This window comes from Apodemus sylvaticus, chromosome 1 (genome assembly GCF_947179515.1).
Source record: "Apodemus sylvaticus chromosome 1, mApoSyl1.1, whole genome shotgun sequence".
NCBI classification, from domain to species: domain Eukaryota; kingdom Metazoa; phylum Chordata; class Mammalia; order Rodentia; family Muridae; genus Apodemus; species Apodemus sylvaticus.
In genome coordinates this window covers 2218435-2241135 of record NC_067472.1, presented here as the reverse complement: position 1 = coordinate 2241135, position 22701 = coordinate 2218435, and the positions used below count along the sequence as shown (strand labels likewise).

Genomic DNA, 22701 nt, shown 5'->3' with positions numbered 1-22701 from the left:
TCCCCCTGCTCAGAGTCAGACATATTCAATGTATAATGTATTTGGCTTAAAAGAATTAAGTACTCCAGCAAGTTTCAAACACCTAGAACAGCAAGTAAGTGAATAAATAAATAAATAAATAATTAAAATGTGTAAAGGAGGGTTGGGGAAATGGCTCAGTAGCTAAGTGTTTACTGTTCAAGCATGAGGATCCCAGTTCAAATCCTTAGACTGAGGTAGGAGGCTGTAGATACTGTATGTGCCTGTGACTCAGCACCAAAGAGCAGAGACAGGAAGAACTCCACGACCTTGCTGGCCAGCCAACCTGGTTGAAATTGTGAGTTTCTGATTCAATGAGTAACTAGATCTTAAAGGAATAAGGTAGAAAGTGATAGAAGATATTCAATATCCTTCTCTGGCCTCTACAGGCACGCGCGCGTGCACACACACACACACACACACACACACACACACACACGCCCTTTTATTGGAAGCATGGAAAAAATGAAAACAATCTCTCCCCAATTTTTCTTTAAGACTGCTTACTAATCAAATCAGCTGTTTCAGAATGTGTTGTGCTTCTGGGTAAAACCAAGACCTTCCCATCGCTCAGGATAGACTTAGGAAGACAGTAAAAAGCTGAAAAGAAGAGCTGATGCCATCTGAGTGTGTATGGTCAGTGATAGGATGTACACAGAACAGGCCCCAAGGAGCAAGACAGTTGCAGTGAGCACTCCCTACCAGGGAGATCACGTGACCCTCTTCTCTGCCTTTCCCTAACCATTACTGTACTAAGTGCAGTCTACTAGGGTTTGAAAGACATGAGCTTTGGAGAAAGAATTTAGTTATTCAGCTCGACTCTCCATCAGAAGCATAATTCTGGGCAATATGTTTAGTTCACCAAGTCTCTGTTTTCTCCAGTACAAAACGGGAACAACATCCAACCTATAGGTTTGAGATGACTAAAAAGAACACATGAAAAAAGCTGGCTTAATGGATGATGGTGAGACCCAGTATCAGTGACTAAACACCACGGAAGGAGATCCCAGAATCCTCAGTCCTCCACTGCATCAGCACCTGCGGCCCCCACCTGTCCACACATACGTTCTGCAGGCTAAGGTTTGGGCACATCTCTCTCCATGTGTGCTATTCTAGTGTGAACACCTACTGATGAAGAGGGTAGACATGATGGAGTGGTATGGCTTTCCCCCAAACAATGAATGCATTTCCAGTTCAATCCACATATATCCACTGAGCATGTAGAACTTACACATTGTATTGGGAACAGGGTCGAAATGTCTGGGACACCCTGAACCAGGATTCAGATGGAGAACATAGCCACCCAAATAGGTATTTTGGGATCTCATAGTCACTGGTCTTACACTCCTATTTCTGAAATACTGGTCAACTGCTCACCTTTCATTATTCTTGCCCCCACGGGATGAGGACCCCTAGGTGGTGAATAAAGGCTGCAGTAGAACTGTAGAGCACAGTGCTCCCCTGGACATGTGTGTGCCAGTGCTGATGTACACGTGATGGTTATGTAGAAAGCCTGATCCGATTTCCAAAGGCGAAGTTTTGTAAGTATATGTTAAATACACCATGGTAATTAAAATAGACATCTTTTTTTTGATGGAACTGATATTCTCTTATTGGACCAATAGAGAGTCTCTGAGGCAGTGACCACTTCTTACCTCCTTTCTCTAACAGGAAATAAACAATCAGAAACGGTTACCAGTTCCTTCTTTACCAGGTATCTCTAACCCGAGTGGCTCTAAACGCATCTGAAGCAATAGTGACAGAACTGGGTTGAGTAGATGTCCCTGAGAGTATTATCAGTTAAAGACAAATCAGTTCCATTTGGACATGTAAGTTCGGAAGAAGTGTTTAAAGAAAAAAACCCTATTACTGTATACCTTTGGGTTTCTATATTAGGATAAATCTGTAATGTATTATAGAGCCTGTCATGGCTAGAAAACGAGTATGTATTTTTGTTGTTGTTGTTCCTTGTCTTAAAGGTAAACATGTATGGAGTGACGATGTTTGTTAGGGATTACTGAGGTCTTGGAGATAGAGAAGATTTGGGGGCATGTCTAATACACTGGCTTCAAGATTAATTTAGAAGGAAAAAAAAGAGAAAGCAAATCCAGAGAAGTCGCATGGCTTGACTAACATTACCTGCCTATCCAAAGCTACAAACTTAGCTTCCAGGTTCACATTTGTCCTTGATTATCTATTATCCCAGCAATATAATCTTAATATAAGATAGGAAGGAGGGCTAGAGAGAAGGCTCAGCAGTTAAGAGTACTGACTGCTCTTCGAAGGTCCTGAGTTCAAATCCCAGCAACCACATTGTGGCTCACAACCATCCATAAAAGAGATCTGTCATCCTCTTCTGGTGCGTCTGAAAACAGCTACAGTGTAATAATAAATAAATCTTTGGACTAGAGCTGAGCTGGGCCGACCAGAGCAAGCAGAGGTCCTGAATTCAAATTCCCAGCCACCACATGATGGCTCACAACCATCAGTACAGCTACAGTGTATTCATATACATAAAATAAATAAGTAAATCTTAAAAGAAAAGGATAGGAAGGAATTATATATTATAAAAAACAGCTAATTTACATGTCAACCCTACAAAATAGGTGTCATTACATTCAACTTACAAAAGGAAACTTTTGTCATAGATTGTCACTTTCTGAAATCATAATGACAGTGGCCAGTAAGGACCTTAGGACCCTTGGCTTGTTGACACAGCTCAGATCTCAGAAATGACAGGGTGTTCTTTGCCACCAAAGACAGGTATGGAAAAGGACTGGGTTAGAAAAGCAATAATTGTTTGTTTCCAATCTTCTCTGCTGTTTGCAGTCAAGATCAGAAACATACCCAGCAGTTTTTCTGATCTTACCATACTTGGTTAGCCTGTTTTCAGGACTCCTCATATATAGCTGTCTGAAAGTGAGAAGCTAGTTTCTTTGCAAAATTATATAATGTAGAATTTTTTCTCTTTAATACTGAGTATGCCACCCATTACTGTATACCTTTGGGTTTGCACATTAGGATACATCTATAACATATTATAGAGCCTGTCATGACTAGAAAATGGGTATGTATTTTTTTGTTCCTTAGACATGTATGGAGTGACAATGTTTGAGTCAAGGAAGCTTACTCCATCTTCACACTGCTGTGTGAGGCTAATCTAGATCAGCAGGAAGGGGCACAGAGTAGAAACCAGGTAGACACTGGCACTTGGTGAATCAGCTCTGACCTTTCTGAACATAAAGGGAAAGTCCTTTATACTACCCCGGCTACAGGTAACAGAAGCAGATAGAAAATACCCATCAGAAACAGGACAGAGGTTTTTTGTTTTTTACAACTATCATTAAAAATAGAAGCAGAATAAATTAGAATCTCCTCCCCTAAGCTCTTTTTTCTTTCTTTTTGCCCCTTAAACCCCTCAATTGTATAAGCTAGTGTCACTCATTTCAATGAGTCCCTACTAATGAAACTAATGCCTACTTTCCTGATAGGTACCCAGGACATAAACTAACAGATTCTGGTTTTATAATCTTTAGACAAGGGTTTGTTCCGACTCCCTAAAATCCTCATGTTGGCTTGCATTTTGCAGGGATAGCGTGATGGTTTCCGTTTTCCTATGCAGAAATCTCCATGGCTTCTGCCTTTGCATTCTAACTTAGCCACTCACTGGTAAACTAGCCAGCACAGCCCCGCTGAGCCGATCAGGTGAGCACCTCGAGAACTTTCTGTTATACCTGTGCATTGTGGAGGCTGATGAGCAGGCACAACAGCAAAGATGTGTGGTGACGAGCTAAATGCAAATGACTCCCCAGCCTTTAAAAGGATGATGTTTTCCTGAATCAGAGAGTCCAACCAAGCAAGCCACAAGAAAGGTCTTAAGCTCTAGTCTGTGTGTGCAAATGCTGCCTGATGGGAAGACTGAGCATGTTTTAAAGAATATGCTTGTCTGCCCAGCCACTATGTGGCAGGCATGAGTTCTGATGTGTGAAATGTCACAAATATGTAAAACGGACAGAAGTAAAACTTTTACTCTCATAAGGTTTACATTCCCATAGAAGGAGAAATATAAGCCACGTGGTAAGGGATATGGTAAGTGTGGGGGAAATGGAGTAGGGTTAGGGAATCAGAATTTAGGGGAATGTGGGGTTACAGCTTTGACTGAAACACTTAGGGAGGCTTCCTTAGATGTTGATCTCTGAGGGGGAAACTGAGGGTGAGAGGGGGATGCTAGCCTGTTACCCATGGGGGTGTGGAAATGGAGGGGTGTTAGCCTTGTACCCATGGTGGGTGTGGGAGTGGGGATGCTAGCTTTGTACCTATGGGGGGATATGAGAGTTGGGGATCCTGGCTGTTGGGGGGGGGGAGCTGAGAAAGCCTCAAGTGATGTTTAAAAAACAATGAAGTCCCATGTGGATGTATGCTGTTACTATACACATGACCACATTAAGGACCAATGCCTTAGACCCAGGGGAAATTGGCAAAGCCTTCCCTGTGGGGGTGAAGCTCAGAGAGATAGTAAATCCCTGAGTGTGAATGTTGGCAGTCTGTAATACCTATCCACTGGGGTTTCCTCTTCCCAAGTATTTACAGCCTGAGACTGCTGTCTACAGACTTCAGTGGATACTGGCCAACCTCTCCCCTGTGTTGCACACACAAAACAATAAGTTAGTGGGGTTCCAGGCTGTAAGTAATTGGTGCCCCCCATCAATCTCACATAGCCCAGCCCAGATAGTCTGTCTGTGTGTCTTTACTTTCTCCACTACTTCAGTCTCCCATGTCAGGTTTCCTGGACCTTGCCTTGCAGTACACAGCAGGGAAGGACATTCTTGGCAAAGCAGGCACAGCAGACACCAGGCCCTAAGAGCAATGGGACTTGGCCAAAAAGTGTGCAGAAGGGGCTCGGGGTTGAGGGCAGGACATCAGGGGCTACAGAAATACATGCATGTGCACATGTGTACATGTTGTGTACACTCATGCAAGCTGGGATAATCGTATGCATTACAGGACACTGAGACTGGCATCCTCCCTTGACCTTTATCCTGTGAAGAGCCGAACTCAGCTGAAACACCACAGTGGTGTTGCCACAAATCAAAACGAAGGGTCAGTTACTAGAGTGCAAAGACACATTAACTAAGAGGAAAAAATACAGTGGCACATATGTGGGAAAATGTCACAACGAAAGCCGTCACTCCAGACACTAACCTCATAAGTCCATTTAAAAACAGGGAAGGGCTGGGTGGATGTATAAGACTTGTTGTGTAAGTATGAGGATCCAAGTTTGGATCCCCAGAGCCTGCAGAAAGCTGGACTCTGTAGTGTGCATCTGTAATCCCAGCACTCCACGGTGAGGCTCAAGGTGGAGGTAAGAGAATGCCTTGAAACTTGCAGACCAACCAGCCTCGTGTGCGAAGCAGTGAACAGAGATCCCACTTCAAACAAGGTGGAAGGAGAAGTCTGACATCTGAGCCTGTCTTCTTACCACTACACCCACCCACACACCCACACCCACCCATACCCTACACCGTGGCATGTGCTCTCGCTCTCTTCCCCCCCAGCCCCCTGCTCCTCTCCTTCCTCCACAACCTCCTTTCTAGGGGTTCCACTTGCCCAAGTCTATGAGATAGGGCAAGGGGGTTGCACCCACCTTGGTGGTCAGGCTAATTGAATGAATCTAGCAGTCAAAGCCATCCCCAAACAGCCCTTAAAAATAGCCCCTCTGCTTCCTAGCCGATAACAAGGATCTTCACTCATCGAACCCGCAGCTAAATCTGTCAGTTATCCCAAAGCTGAGTTTAAATGTAAATGAAGGGAAGTGATTAATTAGCCTGGATATACACAGAGTTCTCAGATTCATTTTGTCTAGCTATACTGAAGCAAAGGATTTCTTTCTTTTTCTTTTGGATTTATTTATGTATTTATTTATTTTAATGTGTTTACTTTACATCCTGCTCATTGCACCCCCTCCAGGTCATCCTCTCTCACAATCCTTCCCCCTTCCCCTCCCCTTCTCCTCTGGGGAGGGGGCCCTCTGGGTATGCCCCCCACCCTGGCACATCAAGTCTCTGTGGTGCTAGGCACATCCTCTCCCACTGTGGCCAGACAAGGCAGTCCAGCTAGAAGAACATATCCCACAGACAGGCAGCAGCTTTTGGGATAGTCCCTGCTCCAGTTCAGGACCCACATGAAGATCAAGCTACACATCTGCTACATATGTGCTGGGGGCCTAGGTCCAGCCTGTGTGTATGGGATTTTTTTTTTTTTTTTACTTATTTCTAAATAACTGTTAATGTGAAAACACATGGCACTAGGTATCTCAGCCAAACAATGGGATAACAGAAGACACGAGCGTTGGGTTACAAAGTTTAAAAGTTAATACAGCTGCAGCAGTACTTAGATTAGCGCTTTAAGTAGATAAATTAAGTTGCAATGCGTCTCTTAAGCGGTCATTGAACGAACAAGATGGGGCGTAAATTGAGTTCCACATCGGCCTTTCTGGCATCTAGCAACTCTCTCTGTCAGCACAGGGATCCTTTTCACCGTCAATTCAACACACATTTTGCAGACCTTGGGCCTGCAATTATTTCATTTCCTTTCTTGGAAATGTAATTTCCACTTACTTTTGGAGAATAAAAGGCAGACAAAGGGGGAAGGAGCAGCAGTATTTTCTGATTAAGATTATCTGTGGAAAAGCGGTGAAAGGTGGGGGGGGGGTTGCGAAAATCTATATGAACGTATTGAGGCATTTCTCAGAAACTAACTTGTCTCTGCCAAATTGCTTTTGTGCTGGATATTGGTTCAAATGCTGCCAGATCGCTGATGTCGAATTAGCGCTCAACAAATTTAATAGCAAAGGCAAAGAATGAATATGGATCATCTATCTGGGAGATACAAACAGCTCCCGGCCAAGAAAGGAAACAGAGTTGTGAGAATATGTGCTTTAAAACCCACAGTGAAATTAGATAACATGTAAATCAGCAAAGACGGCCGCTCATTCCAAAGGAGATGGGATCTCAATAGCCCCGTGGGAGGAAGAAAATACCAGTCGGCAAAAATAGATCCAAATTGAATTTCGACTTCTTGTCCAGGTTTCACCTTTTAAACTAAGACAGTGAAACTACAAAAGGAAGGGGGGCACTCTTTCTCTGACAGAACAGGAAACCCGAGGTTTAATTAACTGTGATTACAAGATTCAACTGATCTGATTGGCCTCACCTCTTCCTTTTCATTAAGTGACAGTCTAGTTGACATCCTGGCAAGAGAATTAGCGCCCGAGTGTAGACCAATTTCAAATGGAGCTTGCCATTGTTATAAAACAAATTGATCCTCTTCTGCACTGCTCTGCAGGATTACACCTAACAAAGTGGCACTTGGAAATCTGTCTCTATAGATAACCCTGTATGTGGCACACAGTCAGTCTCTGGGAAGAACAGGATGGAGGAACATCTTTCCAGGGCCAGAAAAATGAGACTGGACAAAATGCAGGCTCCAAAGGAGTCTGAAAGATGTCGTGGCTTCTCCAGGGCTAGGTGGCTGTTAAGATTGACTTAGAACCTAAGTGTTTCACCTGGAAAAGAAAGGTGTCTCTGGGGCAGAATTATCATGCTTGTCAAGTCTTTGACTAGGAGGAGAACCCAATAGCTAGACCAGGTCAGGATGAGTGGCATATACTATGGAGCTGAAGGAAATCACCATGTGGGGAGCCTAGAAGCAGAAGCTGGCTCAAATGAGGAAGAAGAGGGGTTGGCAGGCTGCATGGAAGTCTTTCTGGAGAGCAACAGTCAAAGAAAGGCACGGCAGTCATCACAGATTTGTCTACATTCTACTTAATGAAGAACATTGTTACTTACTGAAAGGTAACCTTGGCATTCGTGCATCCTTCCAATTTACTGGGCCCTTCACCTGGCTCAGGTGTTAGGGGACACGGGTTGTTGAATTCTGCCTCCAGAGTTTTCTTGTTCAAGGCTGATTTTGCTACACTGGATACAGAACCCAACACTGGCATGGACTTGGACTCTGAGGTGGCTAATATCCCGGTAGGACCTTAAAACCAAACACATACCTCAAGTTTAATAATTCTGTGTGATGCTTATCAAGGGTATGAAAGATTAGCTGGAAAGCCCACAGGAAGCAAAAAGGCCAAGTTGGTTAAGAAGTGTAAGAACATGCTAAAAGAAAAAAAAAAAAAACGTCCCTACCAGAAGTCTGCTTTGCTTTGGGGTAACTGGACCATGCTGGGAAATTGTGTGCAAACGTTTAAGAGGACACAAAATCCCTAGCCACACTCCTTCACTGACCGGTCCTCAGCAACACTGCAATTGTGGAAATTTTTTCTTCTTCCAAATATGGCTTTCTGACTGCCCTGCTTGAACCATTTTGCCTCTCAAGAGTTAATTTTCCAGAAAACTCAGCTCTGCATTTTAAACAGAAAATGGACCAATGTCAAAAGGTTCTTTCTAAAAGGCTCATGAAGACTTCTTGTGTATTAAACAGCTTTTATGAACATTTTCATTCTAATGTGAATGAGTGGTAAGTGGATTTATTGCCTCTTAAAAAATACAGACACAAGATTATAAAAATTAAGTGGCAAAGAGTTTGGGCTGTTTACCTTCTGGTCTCTGTTGTTCTTTGGAACAGGATTTAAATGACTACAGTAAGGTTTGCTACTGAAATTTTGGGCACAACATTCTAGAACTCACGGGCTAAAGCTAAGCCTCACCCTGAGCTTTCACTAGGTAACATGCCTCAAAGGATATCCATCTTAAAACTTCAGAAGGAACACTTTTAACATGGAGACTGAATAAACAATTCACAAATGTGCAAATTAAATGATGTCAAAATGAAGTTAGAACACAGCCTTGGAGGGCATCACGGGAAGAGACCTAGGACACTGAAGATGTCTGGGGGCAGGGGTGTGTGTGTGTGTGTGTGTATGTGTGTGTGTGTGAGTGGGGGCAGGGGTGTGTGTGTGTGTGTGTGAGTGGGGGCAGGGGTGTGTGTGTGTGTGTGTGAGTGGGGGCAGGGGTGTGTGTGTGTGTGAGTAGGGGTGTGTGTGTGTGTGTGTGTGTGTGTGTGTGTGTGTGTGAGTGGGGGCAGGGGTGTGTGTGGGGGGGGCAAGGGTGTGTATATGTGTGTGTGTGAGTGGAGGCGGGGGTGTGTATATGTATGTGTGTGTGTGTGTGTGTGAGTGGAGGCGGGTGTGTGTGTATGTGTGTGGAGGCGGGGGTGTGTGAGTGGAGGCGGGGTGTGTGTGTGTGTGTGAGTAGGGGTGGGGGTGTGTGTGAGTGTGTGTGAGTGTGTGTGTGTGAGTGTGAGTGGAGGTGGTGTGTGTGTGTGTGTGTGTGAGTGGAGGCGGGTGTGTGTACATGTGTGTGTGTGTGTGTGTGTGTGTGAGTGGGGGTGTGTATATGTGTGTGTGTGTGTGTGTGAGTGGGGGCAGGGGTGTGTATGTGTGTGTGTGAGTGAGTGGGGGCAGGGGTGTGTGTGTGTGTGAGTGGGGGCAGGGGTGTGTATGTGTGTGTGTGTGAGTGAGTGGGGGCAGGGGTGTGTATGTGTGTGTGTGTGTGTGTGAGTGAGTGGGGGCAGGGGTGTGTATGTGTGTGTGTGTGTGTGTGTGTGTGTGAGTGGGGGCAGGGGTGTGTGTGTGAGTGGGGGCAGGGGTGTGTGTGAGTGGCTCTGGTGGGGAAGTGCTTGCAGGGAAGGCATGAAGCCCTGGCTTCAATCTACTGCATAGCAGAAACTGGGCATGGTGATGCTCACCTATAGCCCTAGCACTTGGAAGGTGGAGGCAGGAAGATCAAAAGTTCAAGGTTACTCTTGACTGCATACCAAGTTCAAAGAAAGAAAGAAAGAAAAAGAACGATCTCCCATATTGGTATTATATAATCCAAAATGCTAGCAGATCCCTAATAGTAACAGCTCAGGAGATACATTCTTTTCTGTGGCTATGAATATGGCTGGAATACTAAGAAATATTTAGTATTTTGCTCAATTCTATTTGCTCAATTCTACTGGACACTTCCCTTAGCCTGACTCCATGGCACAGACCCCCTCAGGTCTGGTGACAGGTCTGACCTGTCTTCACCTATACCAGCTGTGCAGAGAGGCTGGTGTCCTGCTTGAGTGCTCTGTTCAGAAAGGCTGTTTCCTTCCAGCTACACTAAGCCTTATGTTACACGGGGATATGAAGGCAGCAAGACGGGTGAAAAGATCAAGCAAAGAAGCTTCTGGAAAAACAGGGATATCAAGCTGAATCCAGGATCTGCCTCATCTCTGCTCTGTTTTGTCCTTGGTAACTTGACAGCAACACTAGGCTGTGTTTAGCATGTCTGTCCTTGTGGGAAAATCTCTTTTTGAATACACTGACGCCTGCTGCTTGTTTCTTCAGCCAAAGCCACTTAGAAAGGAGGGCAGAGAGCTCAGCCAGGGCTTGTGTTTTTCTTACATACAAAAAGAAATGAAGAAGGCAGAATGTTTGCAGTGGTGATTGCTGCATCCTATGCTTCCTAAGAGCCTCTTGTTCATCTCTGACATTGTCACTGGCAGACCACCAGACAGGGTGGAGAAGGGGAGCGGCGGCCAGACCCAGAAGGAAGATGAAGCAGAACAGTGCATCGGAAGCGTGTGGGTCTGGCTTTGGGTGTACAAAGCCTGGCTGCTTCCTTCCTCTACCTGTTCTCTCCCCTATTCCCGTAAGTCTTAGTGTACAAGAGCAATGTCGCAGGCCCATGTGCCGCAAGCCCGTGAATATCACAGGCCCACATCCTACCAGGCCAGGAGCCTGTGCATCCTCACAGGCCACGTGCCCATGAATGGATGCTCCAGTGTGAGCCACCCCCTCAGAGCACACAGAATATGCGTACTCTACCAATGTCAGATCAAACTTCTTTGTTTGTGTACTAACGGATCTACTGAGAAATGAAAACAGGACTGAACTCAGACCAGGCTGGCCTCTAATTCACTATGTAGTTGAAGATGACCATGAATTCCTAATCCTCCTGTCTCTACCTCCCAAGAAGGATTATGGGTGTGCGCCACCATGCTGTTTATGTGGTTTCTGGGCTCAAACCCAGGACTTTAAGCACTCTAGGCAAACACTCTCCCAACGGAGCTACATCCCTAGCCCCCGAGTGGACTGGATTTTTATGTTTTATTCTAACATCCCTTGAATGGAACACTGAACACACTGGTGAAAACTAAATCAAACAAAAGATTCTTATTGTGTCTCTAAAATGTGTTCCTCCCTCACGTCTGGAAGTACTCCTGTTTTCATATTGACCGAAAACAAAGTGCCTCCCCTGAGCTCGAAAGCTGTGGCCACTGCGCTGACTAAATTCACAATTTATGGATTGTGTTATGGAGAATGTTTTTAGAGGAATGAGAAGGCAAGGGGCAAAGCACACAGTGTCCTTGTCCGAAGTAAAACTCGAGTGAAGCCTGAAGCAGAGGGGCCTCCAGGAGGACCTTCAAGTAGAAGGTGCTGGAAGGCCAGCACAGGCACCAAGTCACCAAATGGTGAGGAAGGCGGCCGAGTGCTGTGAATACAATGCAAATGTCTCAGAATACCTCTTTAGCGTTCCTGTCAGGTTGTCTGCTGGGTGGGAAGAGTCCTCGTGCGGGATTTTATCAGTAGAATTTGCAGACCAAACTAAGAAATGAATATGCTTATGTCAGTGTGGTCCCTCTTGTTTTGAGGTAGGGTCTCTTACAGTCCTGGAGCTCACTCTGAATGCTCACCTGGCTGTCTAGTGTGGTGTCCCTTGACTCCAGAGTGGGAGCCTCCTTCTCTCCACCTCCCCATCAGTGGGTTACAAGTCATGGATTTCAAAACATGGTTTCTCAGAACTGAACTCAGGGAGTAATGAACCCTCTTCTCAGACCGCTCATATGTCTATCATAAGAGCATAGCTGCTTCTCTGGCCAAGCTTGATTTGAGGAATCACTCTAAATCCCTGTGTAAAGCAGAGAGCCAGACCATCACAATTCCATCATGAATGCTCTAGCAAGTTCAGCCAGGCAGAGTGGGTCATGCCAAGAAGAGCCCTGGGGAACCTGATGCAGGAAGGTCGCATGGGTTCAAGGCTGGCCTGGGCTATATAGCAAGACCTTGTCTAAAACAAAGTTTTAGCAACTTAAAGCTGGTCAACATGACTCCACAGATCATTTCAATGGACTTTTCCTCACCAAGGAGAGTCTTACAAACTTCAGCCCATTATCTCTGATTGCTGATGACTCCACCTTTACTATAATTTCTCTGAGCCAGCTTCCTGGCTGGCTCCAAGGGGCAACTTTCATAAATTGCCATGACCAAACTCATACAGATAACTGTATCCACCCAAAGTCTGGAACTGATCTGTGATGCAACACATGGACAATGATGTGGCTCCAGCACCCAACAGCAATGGTGAGCTCACAATTGGTGGCAGAGCTGAAGTCACCGGCAGATTCATGAACAGACTGGGTGTAAAGAGAAAAGGTGATTCCTCTATAGCGTATGCCTGTCCTCATTAGAAAGGACAAAAAGAAACAGGGGCACAGGAAAACTGAGGAACTAGCTTAAGGGCAAGCAGTGGACAAAACAGGCTGGGACTGGAACTCCCAAACCTCCATCTGACACTGTATTGTTGACAAAATCCATCCTGATGGGAGGATGGGAGGTCCATCCTTCCCTAAGGAGCTAAAGGCAACGGGGAAGGGGGAGACATTTCCTTGGGTGGTACAGCCACTGGTAAGCTGCTCATGTTCCTGTAACTAACCCTCACAGATGCATAACCCTCCTGTGCATACAATAATGAAACATGTGTATGTATGTGTGTGTGTGTGTGTGTGTGTGTACACAAATAAATCCAAACTACAAAAACAAACAAAACTTCATGAACGTAGAAAGACCAGTGTGGGGGAGGGGACAAGAGAGGGCAACTGGGGTGAATATGATCAGAGTACTTTGTATATGTGTATGAGAAAACCCACCTGAATGTCTTTGCATGGGCCTTTGTCCCGGGGAACCTAACACTGAATAGGGCTGATAGACAAATGCTTGGTTACCTACAAATAAAGATGCTGATGACCACACAAGTATCTCTTGAGGTCCCGCAGATACTCTCTACCCAGCCGGGACTTCTTGCTCACATTAAAAAAAAAAAGCTAAACATTTAATACTAAGTTTTGAAAGATGATTTCATGTTAAAGGGGCCTAGAAGAAGAAAAAAAGGAGAGTGGAGGACTCGAAGAGGCTTACTACTGCTATCTGCTTCTGCCGTGAGCTTTCTGCGACGTAAAATCCTCTCTAACTCAGTTTCACTGTTCTCAGGGTCAAGGGATTTTAAGCTTCTCGAACTAGTGGATTTGTTAAGTGTCCCCTAAAACAAAAACAAAAAGGTTAATACAATACGCAAAAGAACAGAAAATGCAAACCAATAAAACATTGTGAGAATCAAAACGGAATTAAGAAACAAAAACAAATTACATACAGATGTATATATATATATATATATATATGTGTGTGTGTGTTTCTCAAACTTGCACACACACACACCCTCATTGACACAAAGTACTAAATTTTTCAAGAAGATGCTACTGATGGTAGAGATGGCAGCTTCATTTCAGAAGAGCAAGTCATGCAAGAATAGCTCTCAGGGAGCTAACTACACAGGTAACCGCATGGAGATACTTGCCCACTGGTGATGTAGATGTTGGTATCTATCTGTAAAGGACAGAATGGGTATGTTTCACTCACCTTTGAAGAGCATCTTCATACAGCAGCATGGACTATAGAGCACAAGTCCTCAGGTACTAGAGAAACTGCGTGGTCTTGTTACTGAGTGAGTGAACCCTGGCTATATACCAGAGGGCGGTGTTATTGCTGAAAAGCAATGTAAGGGTCCCCAGTGGTCTACCTGAAGAAGGATCAGGCTGAGCTACTTCAGCATTAGTATGGGAGAGAATCACCGTGGTCCTACAGAAATGAACTAACTGCCATCATCCTGACAGACAAGAACATGGATGTGTACCTTTTCAGTGCCCAGAAGATACTGTATGCAGTAAAAGGCCAACAAGCTAGGCTCCTGAAACTGGCCTTGACTTCTAAGAAGACAAAGACCAATGCCCTGGTTTTCCATCCAGGCTTCTCTTGAAGTGTATGCCTGGGGGAGAGCAGCTTCCTATCTCCTTTAGCACAGGATCATCTGGACAGAGCAGTGATGTGCTCCTTGCTTAGCAGTGAGCATGTAGCTTACCAGTAATAAGGCGGTCATGACCAGAGCCCACTGTCTCTCTGAAGAGCTCCTCCTCAATACCATTAGTGAGGGGACAGAGCAATCGAAAGACCCAAGACCTAGTCAGCAGAAACAAACAGCAACTTTCTGGATCTGGAATGAGCTTTTGTTCAGCAGGGTTTGTAGCCAAACTTGCTAAGGGCTTTTACTCCTATTCCCTCCTAGCTCCCAGCTTCTGGAAGGATACTCAGGGTCCTATTGTTTAGAAATGGTAATTCCCTAGACCATAAGACAGCAAATAAGATCCTTTCAAAAATCAGAAGATCATTAATCTCACACAGGAAAAGTTGTTACAATGTCCTCATTATCTTTAAGTAGAGACCACACCTGCTTAAAGATTAAAAATACAACAAGGTTGCTGCCAGCTGCCTGACCATATGACATACTAGAAGAAGGCTGCTACTTTATTCCAGCATGTGACACTTTCCCCCCTGGAAATGAGATATTTTGTTTTTCATTTGTTGCAAAGATTTGTAAGCTATCCAGAAGGAACATGACATGTGTGATTTAACAGCTTATTTAAGTCTAGAAGTGAGATGACTTGGTTCACTGGGTTGTAGGTCTCTATCTACTTGTTGATGAAAAACATAGTAAGGCATGATTGTTCCTGGAAATTAAAGAGAATGAATGGCCACTTTCCACACACTTGAAAAGAATGTAAAGAACAAGTATCCTCACGTCATTTCTATTTAAGCTTCTAGGAAACTTACCATTTGAAATGCTCGTGAGCAGCTATTTAAAAACCTTATGGTTCTCGCCGTGAAAATAACTTACAGAGCAGTCACATTGTTTGACTCTCAAGGTCACTGTATGATTTCCCCCAAGGGAAATGGCTGCTGAAAAGGAAACTACATGCTATCTATTGTTGTTAAATTCATCTTTTGCATGGTCTTTCAGCTCTGTCTTTGGATAAACTTTATTTCCCCAAATCCTGGCTGTGATGCCAAAGAATCGATTTTCCGAGTTCTAACCTGTGAGTTGCCCCCTCATTTTTGTTCACTCGCCCCCTGGTGTGGTTGATGTCACTAAAGTCGAGTAAAGTTTAGAGATGCCAGCAACTGGGGGACAGGAGAGTTCTGCAGGACCCTCAGATGAAATAAGAATAGACTTGGCTAATTAAAATTATTCCATCTTAATCGAATCTTCTATTAATTCTATCTTATTAAAACAATCTATTCCTGAGATTATTCTTCTTCTGTATCTCACTTCTCTATTGAATTCATAAAATGCATCAGTCAGAAGGTGGCTCAGAAGCCATGTGGTACACACAACTACTTCACTTTACAAGGAACTGGAAACCAGTGAGGCTCAGGACCACCATCAGGGTTCCACAGTAAGTCAGAGATAGGCCTGGGTTTTAGATCTAGATCAAAACCCCAAATAGTTTTCCTACTATTTCAAATTGCTACTGCATTCCGCAGTTTTAGTTCCCAAGTGCTTCAAATGTTACAAATGTCACCACACTAACTTTCAATCAAATGTTACAAATGTTACCATACTTTCACTGATCAAATAAAGTCTGGTCCACCATTGCTGCACCTGTTGAGAATGGTGAGGGGGCATCTTTACCTTTGATCTTTAGAGCAAATGTGGGCATTCTTTCCTATCTGGTCATATGGTAGCTTTTCAATGACAATGTGCCTTCAGAGTCTCCACATCCTAAACTTTAGAAGTTCTATATGAACACAAGAAAATGCCTGGTATATATTGTACTACAAAATGTTTGGATTGAAAAATTAAGTGACATGAGTTTGGAAAGATGAGTTGTCAATACTGATGCTTTAAAAATTGTCTTGAAAACTGTACACCTCAAAAAAAAAACATAGAGAGTAAGGTATCCAGCTCTTCTTGGCCAGAGATTTGTATCTAACCTCTCTCATAACTCCAAAGCCCAAAGTTTATACCATGGATTATAGTAATTTTTAGCAGAAATGTCCACAAGAAGTGTTCTTCCTGTTTTCTGTACTCCAGGACACCAGAACACCTATCTGTGTGCCTCCTGGTCTAGCTGTTCCATTCCCACCTTGCTGTAAGGCTTGAGGCTCACTGTAGCTCTTAACATCTGCTTTGTCACATGTCATGTTTACCGTGATGGTGTCATATGATTTCCTCAGAACTAACTTTAATAATGCTTATAGTGTGGACCCCAGCTGGAAGCCCTGGAAATATACAACGCTAGAGCCCCACTTTCTCCCACATAAGGATGAACGTGTGGTTTCTTGGCCCCAGACACTGGGGCCATCCCTCAAACACATTCCTGCCAGGGTAAAAGAGAGTTACTATTTGGCAAAGAAGAGTAGGGATAGGGCCATGAGGGTCTACACTTAGAAAAATAAAAATGCCTTAATACAAAGAAATATTAATTCTGGAATTATTACCCCTACTGATACATGAATCCAGAAAAGGCAGAGAATCTAATGAAAGAACTCTTAAAAACAGTTCTTTTCTTTCATAAATCATAAATAATTTCACAAATCTATCTACATAAGGTAATGTAAAACTGTAGTGGATATTATACTGAAAAGTAATATTTGTGCTGTGGATACAGACTGGTGGTCAAGCACAAGCTTAGCATGTGTGCAGAACACACACACACACACACACACACACACACACTATAATTCATTAAGCTTGCTACCATCCAGCACTATGCCACTGACATAATTTTTTGCATAATTATTATCTGATTTTCTTAATAAACCATTTTTTTTAACAAGTCAAACAATCTAGTTGACTCTTAGGCATCAGAGCTGCTCTTCCCTCTCCTAAGTCCTCTGGGACTTCTTCAACCACAGGAATTAGCATTCAAATAAAGAAGCAACAAAAGGACCTGTCACAGGGGCAGAGCCCTGGATGACAAAATCTTCCATCATAGGATCCCTATGGTAAGAGCCAAGTCCTTTGTCAGGGGCTGTCTAATCCTTGATTCTGTAGGTAGACCACCACTGTTAGCCAGTGATACACCACTCTTCAGGGCTAATCCCACTCACTTAAAACTAAAGCAAACTAATTAAGCCATTCTGTGAAGTCTACTGTTTAGAGTCATTCTTGATGAAAATAATGTTGTTTACCGTCATTATGTGGACGTCTACATGTGATGCTTAATTAGCACAGTAAAAACAAACAGGGCAGGGATTATTCCTGCACCTCCGCCCCATGTCTGTTGACTAACTGTGCATAATAACTAGGGTCGGGCTGGAATGGGGTCTGACATAGAGCTCAGTCTGAAGCACTTCCCGTGAGACTGTTGGAGAGGCTAGTCAGGAGCGATTCTACTGGCCACAGCTCCTGCTTGGAAAAGAGGTGAGCAGGAGACATGTTTCCAGAAGGCAGGAAGTACTTTGAGAGAATGAACTTGGTGATATAAATACTTTTGCTGAGCTGGAAATGGAGCTCAGCTGATCCAGTGCTTGCCTAGTAGGCTTGAAGTCTTGGGGAAGCCTTTGGACAGACCCCCAGCACCCTATAAAATGGCTGTAGTGGTGCACACTTATAACCCCAGTCCTTGGGAGGCAAAGGCAGGAAGAGTTCTAAGCCAGCCAAGGCTGCCTATGAGGAAAAACAGAAGGGAACCCGCAGCCCCCCAACAGTAGACTATTATATTTGGCTGTAAGCTCAGATTTACAGGTAGGTGGCAGGAATTCCACTTTCCTCCCTCACAAGGGCAGAACCTTGAGCTTCCTGCTACACTGTTGGGACTGGAGTACTCTTATAGCAAACAAGTACTTGCTAAGAATGTGACCACCCTTGTAGAATACAGATAACAACAAGACATTTGACACATGTGCTGGAGGTAGCCATGGTACAAAGAAACTAGCTTAACAGTGCACATAAAACATACCCAAAATAACTAGTCACAAAAAGTTAAAAGGAGAAAATAGTCTTCCACTTCCCCATAACACAGACAGCAATTCTTACCAGGATTCCCTTCAGCTCATCCACCGCACTTTCTGAGCCCTTTAGAGAGTCTGGCTGTAATTCAAAGGGGGGGGGGGGGGAGGGGAGAAAAGAAAGAAAGAAATTACTGTGTGATTTGATTTTAAAATTTGAACTATTTAATTTTTTGTGAATTAAGTGTGTGCAGTCGGGAGAACAACCTGTGAGATTTTTCTTCCACCTGGGGGGTGGGGGCCAGGAATAGATCATCACCAGGCTCTGTGGCAATTCTTTAACACACTGAGCTAGCCTGCTGGCCCCATGTGAAGATTTTTATGTACTAAGTTGTTGGTGATCCTTGTGGAGATGGGAAGGTTATACATATGTTCACGTTGTGCGCAAGAACATGTACTATGGGTGCTGAGGAAGATGCAAGTGCCCTTTATCATTCTGTGCCTTGCTCCTGTGAGACAGGCCTCTTGCCAAACCTGGAGCTTGCTGATTTTTAGAGATGCTGACAGTCAGTAAGCTCCTCCTATATCTGCTTCATTCCCAATCTCCTCCACCCCCCCCCTCCACCCCCCCCCCCCCCCCCCCCCGTTCCCCGACCCTCCCTCCCCAACCCTGTGCAGGTACTGTGTTATAGGCCTGTACAGCTCTGCTCAGCTGGGTGCTGGGGACCTGAAGCCAGGTCCTCTTGTTAGCATTTTGTCTAAGCTCCCCCCGCCCCCCAACAGTTACCTGGTTCACCATAAAAGGGGCTGCTCATCCCCTTCGCTCTCTCTTATTCTTGCCTTCTTGCTCCCACTCTGTCTTCTCCCCCCTTCCCCCTCTCCCCTTTCCCCTCCCCCCTCTCTCCACGTGCTCATGGCCAGCCTCTATTTCTCTAATCTTTTCTTCCTTCCTCCTCCTCCTCCTCCTCCTCCTCCTCCTCCTCCTTCTTCTTCTTCTCTCTCTCCCTCCCTCCCTCCCTCCCTCCCTCCCTCCCTCCCTTCCCTCTGTCCCTGCCTCTCTCTCTCCCTCCTTCTCATCTGAGACTACACCATCTGTGGCTGGCCCCTCAAGGGGAAGGGATGCCTCAGCATGGGCTCGCAGAGGCACCCTCATCCCCCACACCTAACTACATGTCAACCAAACATATTCCTTCTCTCCTTATCTGTTTGTAAACACAACACTCCTCATGCCTGCACAGCAAGTACCTCACTCACAAGCCATCTCCCTGACTAGCTCTATGCTTCACCATCAGTTTTGTTGGGTGGGTTTTTTTTTCACTTGAGATTTAGGGGGGAAACATTAGTCATTTCAAGGCTACCAGATGGCCCCTGAATAAAGACTTAGAAGGTATATTTAAAGCAAAATGACTCAGGCTACCTTCTTCTAAACAGCATGTCGTCTCATGGGTATCATCCTGTCTACAGAAGGTTTTAGTAAATACTAGATTCTAAAGATTTGGTTTCAAATCATCAGATGTTTTAGTAACAAGCTGTTCTTAGACATAGCTTAGACTTCTGCCATCAAAGGAAGGTGGGCTAAAGAACCGTGAGAGCAGAAAACAGGTGCTGGGCAAAGAATTCCCAAGGCTCTCTTAGTTCCAGAAAGGGTGGCCACTGACAGGAGATGGGCTTTTCCCAGATAAGACCATATCAGGAGGAAAGGACACCAACAGAGAAAGTTACGCCCCTGGCTTCAGGCGCCTTCAAGCCTGACAACCTGGGTTCAATTCTGGGCCCATCTGGTAAAAGAAAAGAATTGAGTCCCCTGAGGGATAACTTAGGTTATCCTCTGACTCCATCCACATACCACGCACAAGCACACATGTGTGTGGACACACACAGGCAAATATAAGAATAATATTTGTTTTTTTTTTTAAAAGATCACATTTCTATTTTTCAAAAATAAAGACAAAACCAGGCTAGGATACCAACCTTTCCAGCTCAGGTTTCTGAAAAAAAATGAGAATTTCCTCAGAATCAGACATAAGTGCTAAGACAATTCTAACCAGACCGGTTCTACCTACCTAAAATATTGAGAGATTTGGAAAATAGACCAGCAAATAATTATCCACAATACATGCTTAGCTCTTAGCTCTGACATGTTAAAGATGTCTTTTGGACCAATGCTCTACCTAAAGGTGCAGTCAAAAGAGCTGCTATGTACTTGTGTGATCCTGGCTGCTGAAACTTTCTGGAGCCTGGACCACATACTACCAGACTGAGACATTCTGGGACTTTTGGTCCTGGGGAAAAGGTTTGGATTCAACTGCACACTGACCATGGTCACTCAGTGCTGCACCAACACAGACTGATGGCAGCCAATGAAAAGTCCAGCTGTCCAGGGATCCTCACTATGATGCTTTTCAGATTTTTGAGCTCACGTGAAATAAGGGCCAATTGTTGCCCTGAGGCTGAGAGCAGACATAGGGCAACCTTATGTTTATGGGTTGTTTGTTTGTTTTTGTTTTTGAGATAGTCTTTCCCATGCTGGCTCCAACTTCCCTGGCCCCCCAGGTACTGGGATTGCAGGCAGGAGCCACCACAGCAGGCTCAACATTTTTTACTCTAAACTAATTTGGTTTCATTATGTTACTATGTTTTTCTCTAGAAATAGTTTGCTCTCACTTATTTCCATAATGGTTGTGATGTAAAAGACAGGAAAATATTTTCTTTGCAAGGTTACATCCACACCCTTCATTTTAAAATGTTTTCATATTTCATTTCAATTGATCCTTACAACAGTCTCATCGAGTCACATACTGTAGAGGCTGGCCAGCTGCACTATTACAGGATTATTCTACCCAGCTTCCTCCTATCTCTTCCTCCCCTAGTTAGAACCCGACTTCCAGATAACTGCCTCACACCTAGGAGGCACAGTTGGCTGAAATTCCTGTCTGCCTAGGTGTGAGGTAAGACTTCCTTCTTACTGAATCCAGGCTACCAGGAGCACTCTCTCTCTTGCCTGTCTGCCTTGCCTGCTGGTCACCAACTGGAAACTTTAGAGGTACCTGAGTCACCCCACAGAGTTCACAAAGTTAGAGGGGAGTGGCCTTGGGGCTGAGGAGATTGCTTCACTGGCAAATTACTTGTCTTTCCAACACGTGGACCTGGATTTGAACTCATTTGAAAAGAGTTTGGTGTGGTGGCATAGGTTTATAATCCCAGCCCTAAAGAGGTAGAAGTAAAAAACAAACAAACAAACAAACAAACAAAAAACACCTGGGGCTCGCTATCCAGACAGCCTGGCCTAGTCAGCAGACTCCAGACCAGGGAGAGAGGCAAGAGTCATCCTGAGGAGGACTCCTCAGGTTTCCCTAGTCTCTCCCACACACATGAACACGCACAACACAGACATGGATGTATCTGCATGAACTGGCACAGACACAAAGGCACAGATGTGTGTTCATGCCCACACTCACTCACTCACAAAAGAGGAGCGGTCTTGAAAGGAAAACGGAAGCGAGCCACGGAGTACGTTGAACAAAGGAGGAAAAGAAGACTGCCCACATCTCATTAGAGTGAGGAAAGAAAGGACTTTTTTTTTCTGTCAAGAGAAATCTCAAAAACTGTTATTGGGCCTGTCTGAATGTGGTAGACAGACACAAGGATGGGGGAGGGGGGAGGCCCGTGTGGGCGCCCAGCATGGATCCTTGCTGTACTACTTGGGAGGCAACTGCCAGAATGCAGGCAAATCAGCTGAGTCTACCGCTAGGTCTTTTCTATTTTACCATGTGGTTCACCCTACACACAAACTGAAGCCTCAGAGAGGCACGCCCATGTCCCTTACCACCTTACCCTCAATGCCCACAACAGTATTCGACACAGAGAGGATGCACAGAAACCCATAGGAGAGCAAGGAATCAAAGAAAAGAGAGGGAATAGCGACTGTTAGTTGTCTGGCAAGGTGACTTTCATCAATATCCCTCTGGAAGAGATGACAATGCCAGGATATAACATGCATGACCTTCCAAACCGGCTCAGGCTCACCTGCGGCCACAGAGACCTCTCAACACAGGCACACGCAGAACCGAAAACTTCTTGGACATATTACCTTTCAAGCCTTGGCCTGATATAACTTTCATCAAATTCCAAGGTTTTACATAAAAAAGAGGAGGAGGAGAAGGAGGAGGAGGAAGAAGAGGAGGAAGAAGAGGAGGAGGAGGAGTAAAGAAAGAGGGAGAGAGACACTGGAGTGGAGAGATGGTTCAGCAGCTAAGAGTACTGGATGCTCTTTCAGAGGAACAGGGTTTGACTTCCAGCACCTAAATGGCAGCTGGCAACCACCTATAACTCCAAGTCCAAGGAATATTATGCTGTATTTTGGCCTCCTTGTATAGCAGATGTCAATGCAGTACACAGACATACATGCAGGCAAAAATATCCATAACTACACACACACACACATAGACACACACAAATACACACATGCACGCACACATGTACATGCATACACATACTAATATACATGCATACACACATACACACTGACACACATGCACACACATACTCATATACACATACACACATGCACACATGTGCATACA

At 44.6% G+C, this 22701-nt stretch overlaps 1 protein-coding gene across 2 annotated transcripts in view; it reads right to left on the bottom strand.

Annotated features, from left to right (window-relative positions):
* Shtn1 (shootin 1) overlaps window positions 1-22701 on the bottom strand; it is a 107149-nt gene that overhangs the window by 9994 nt on the left and 74454 nt on the right. The window contains exons 14-16 of one of the 2 annotated variants that reach the window (XM_052182569.1): window positions 18207-18260; window positions 13253-13373; window positions 7866-8058 (exon numbers count right to left, since the gene is read on the bottom strand). In XM_052182569.1, the coding sequence (XP_052038529.1) occupies window positions 7866-8058; window positions 13253-13373; window positions 18207-18260 (368 nt within the window). The remainder of the gene's footprint in view (window positions 1-7865; window positions 8059-13252; window positions 13374-18206; window positions 18261-22701) is intronic. The other variant, XM_052182577.1, reaches the window with a different exon arrangement.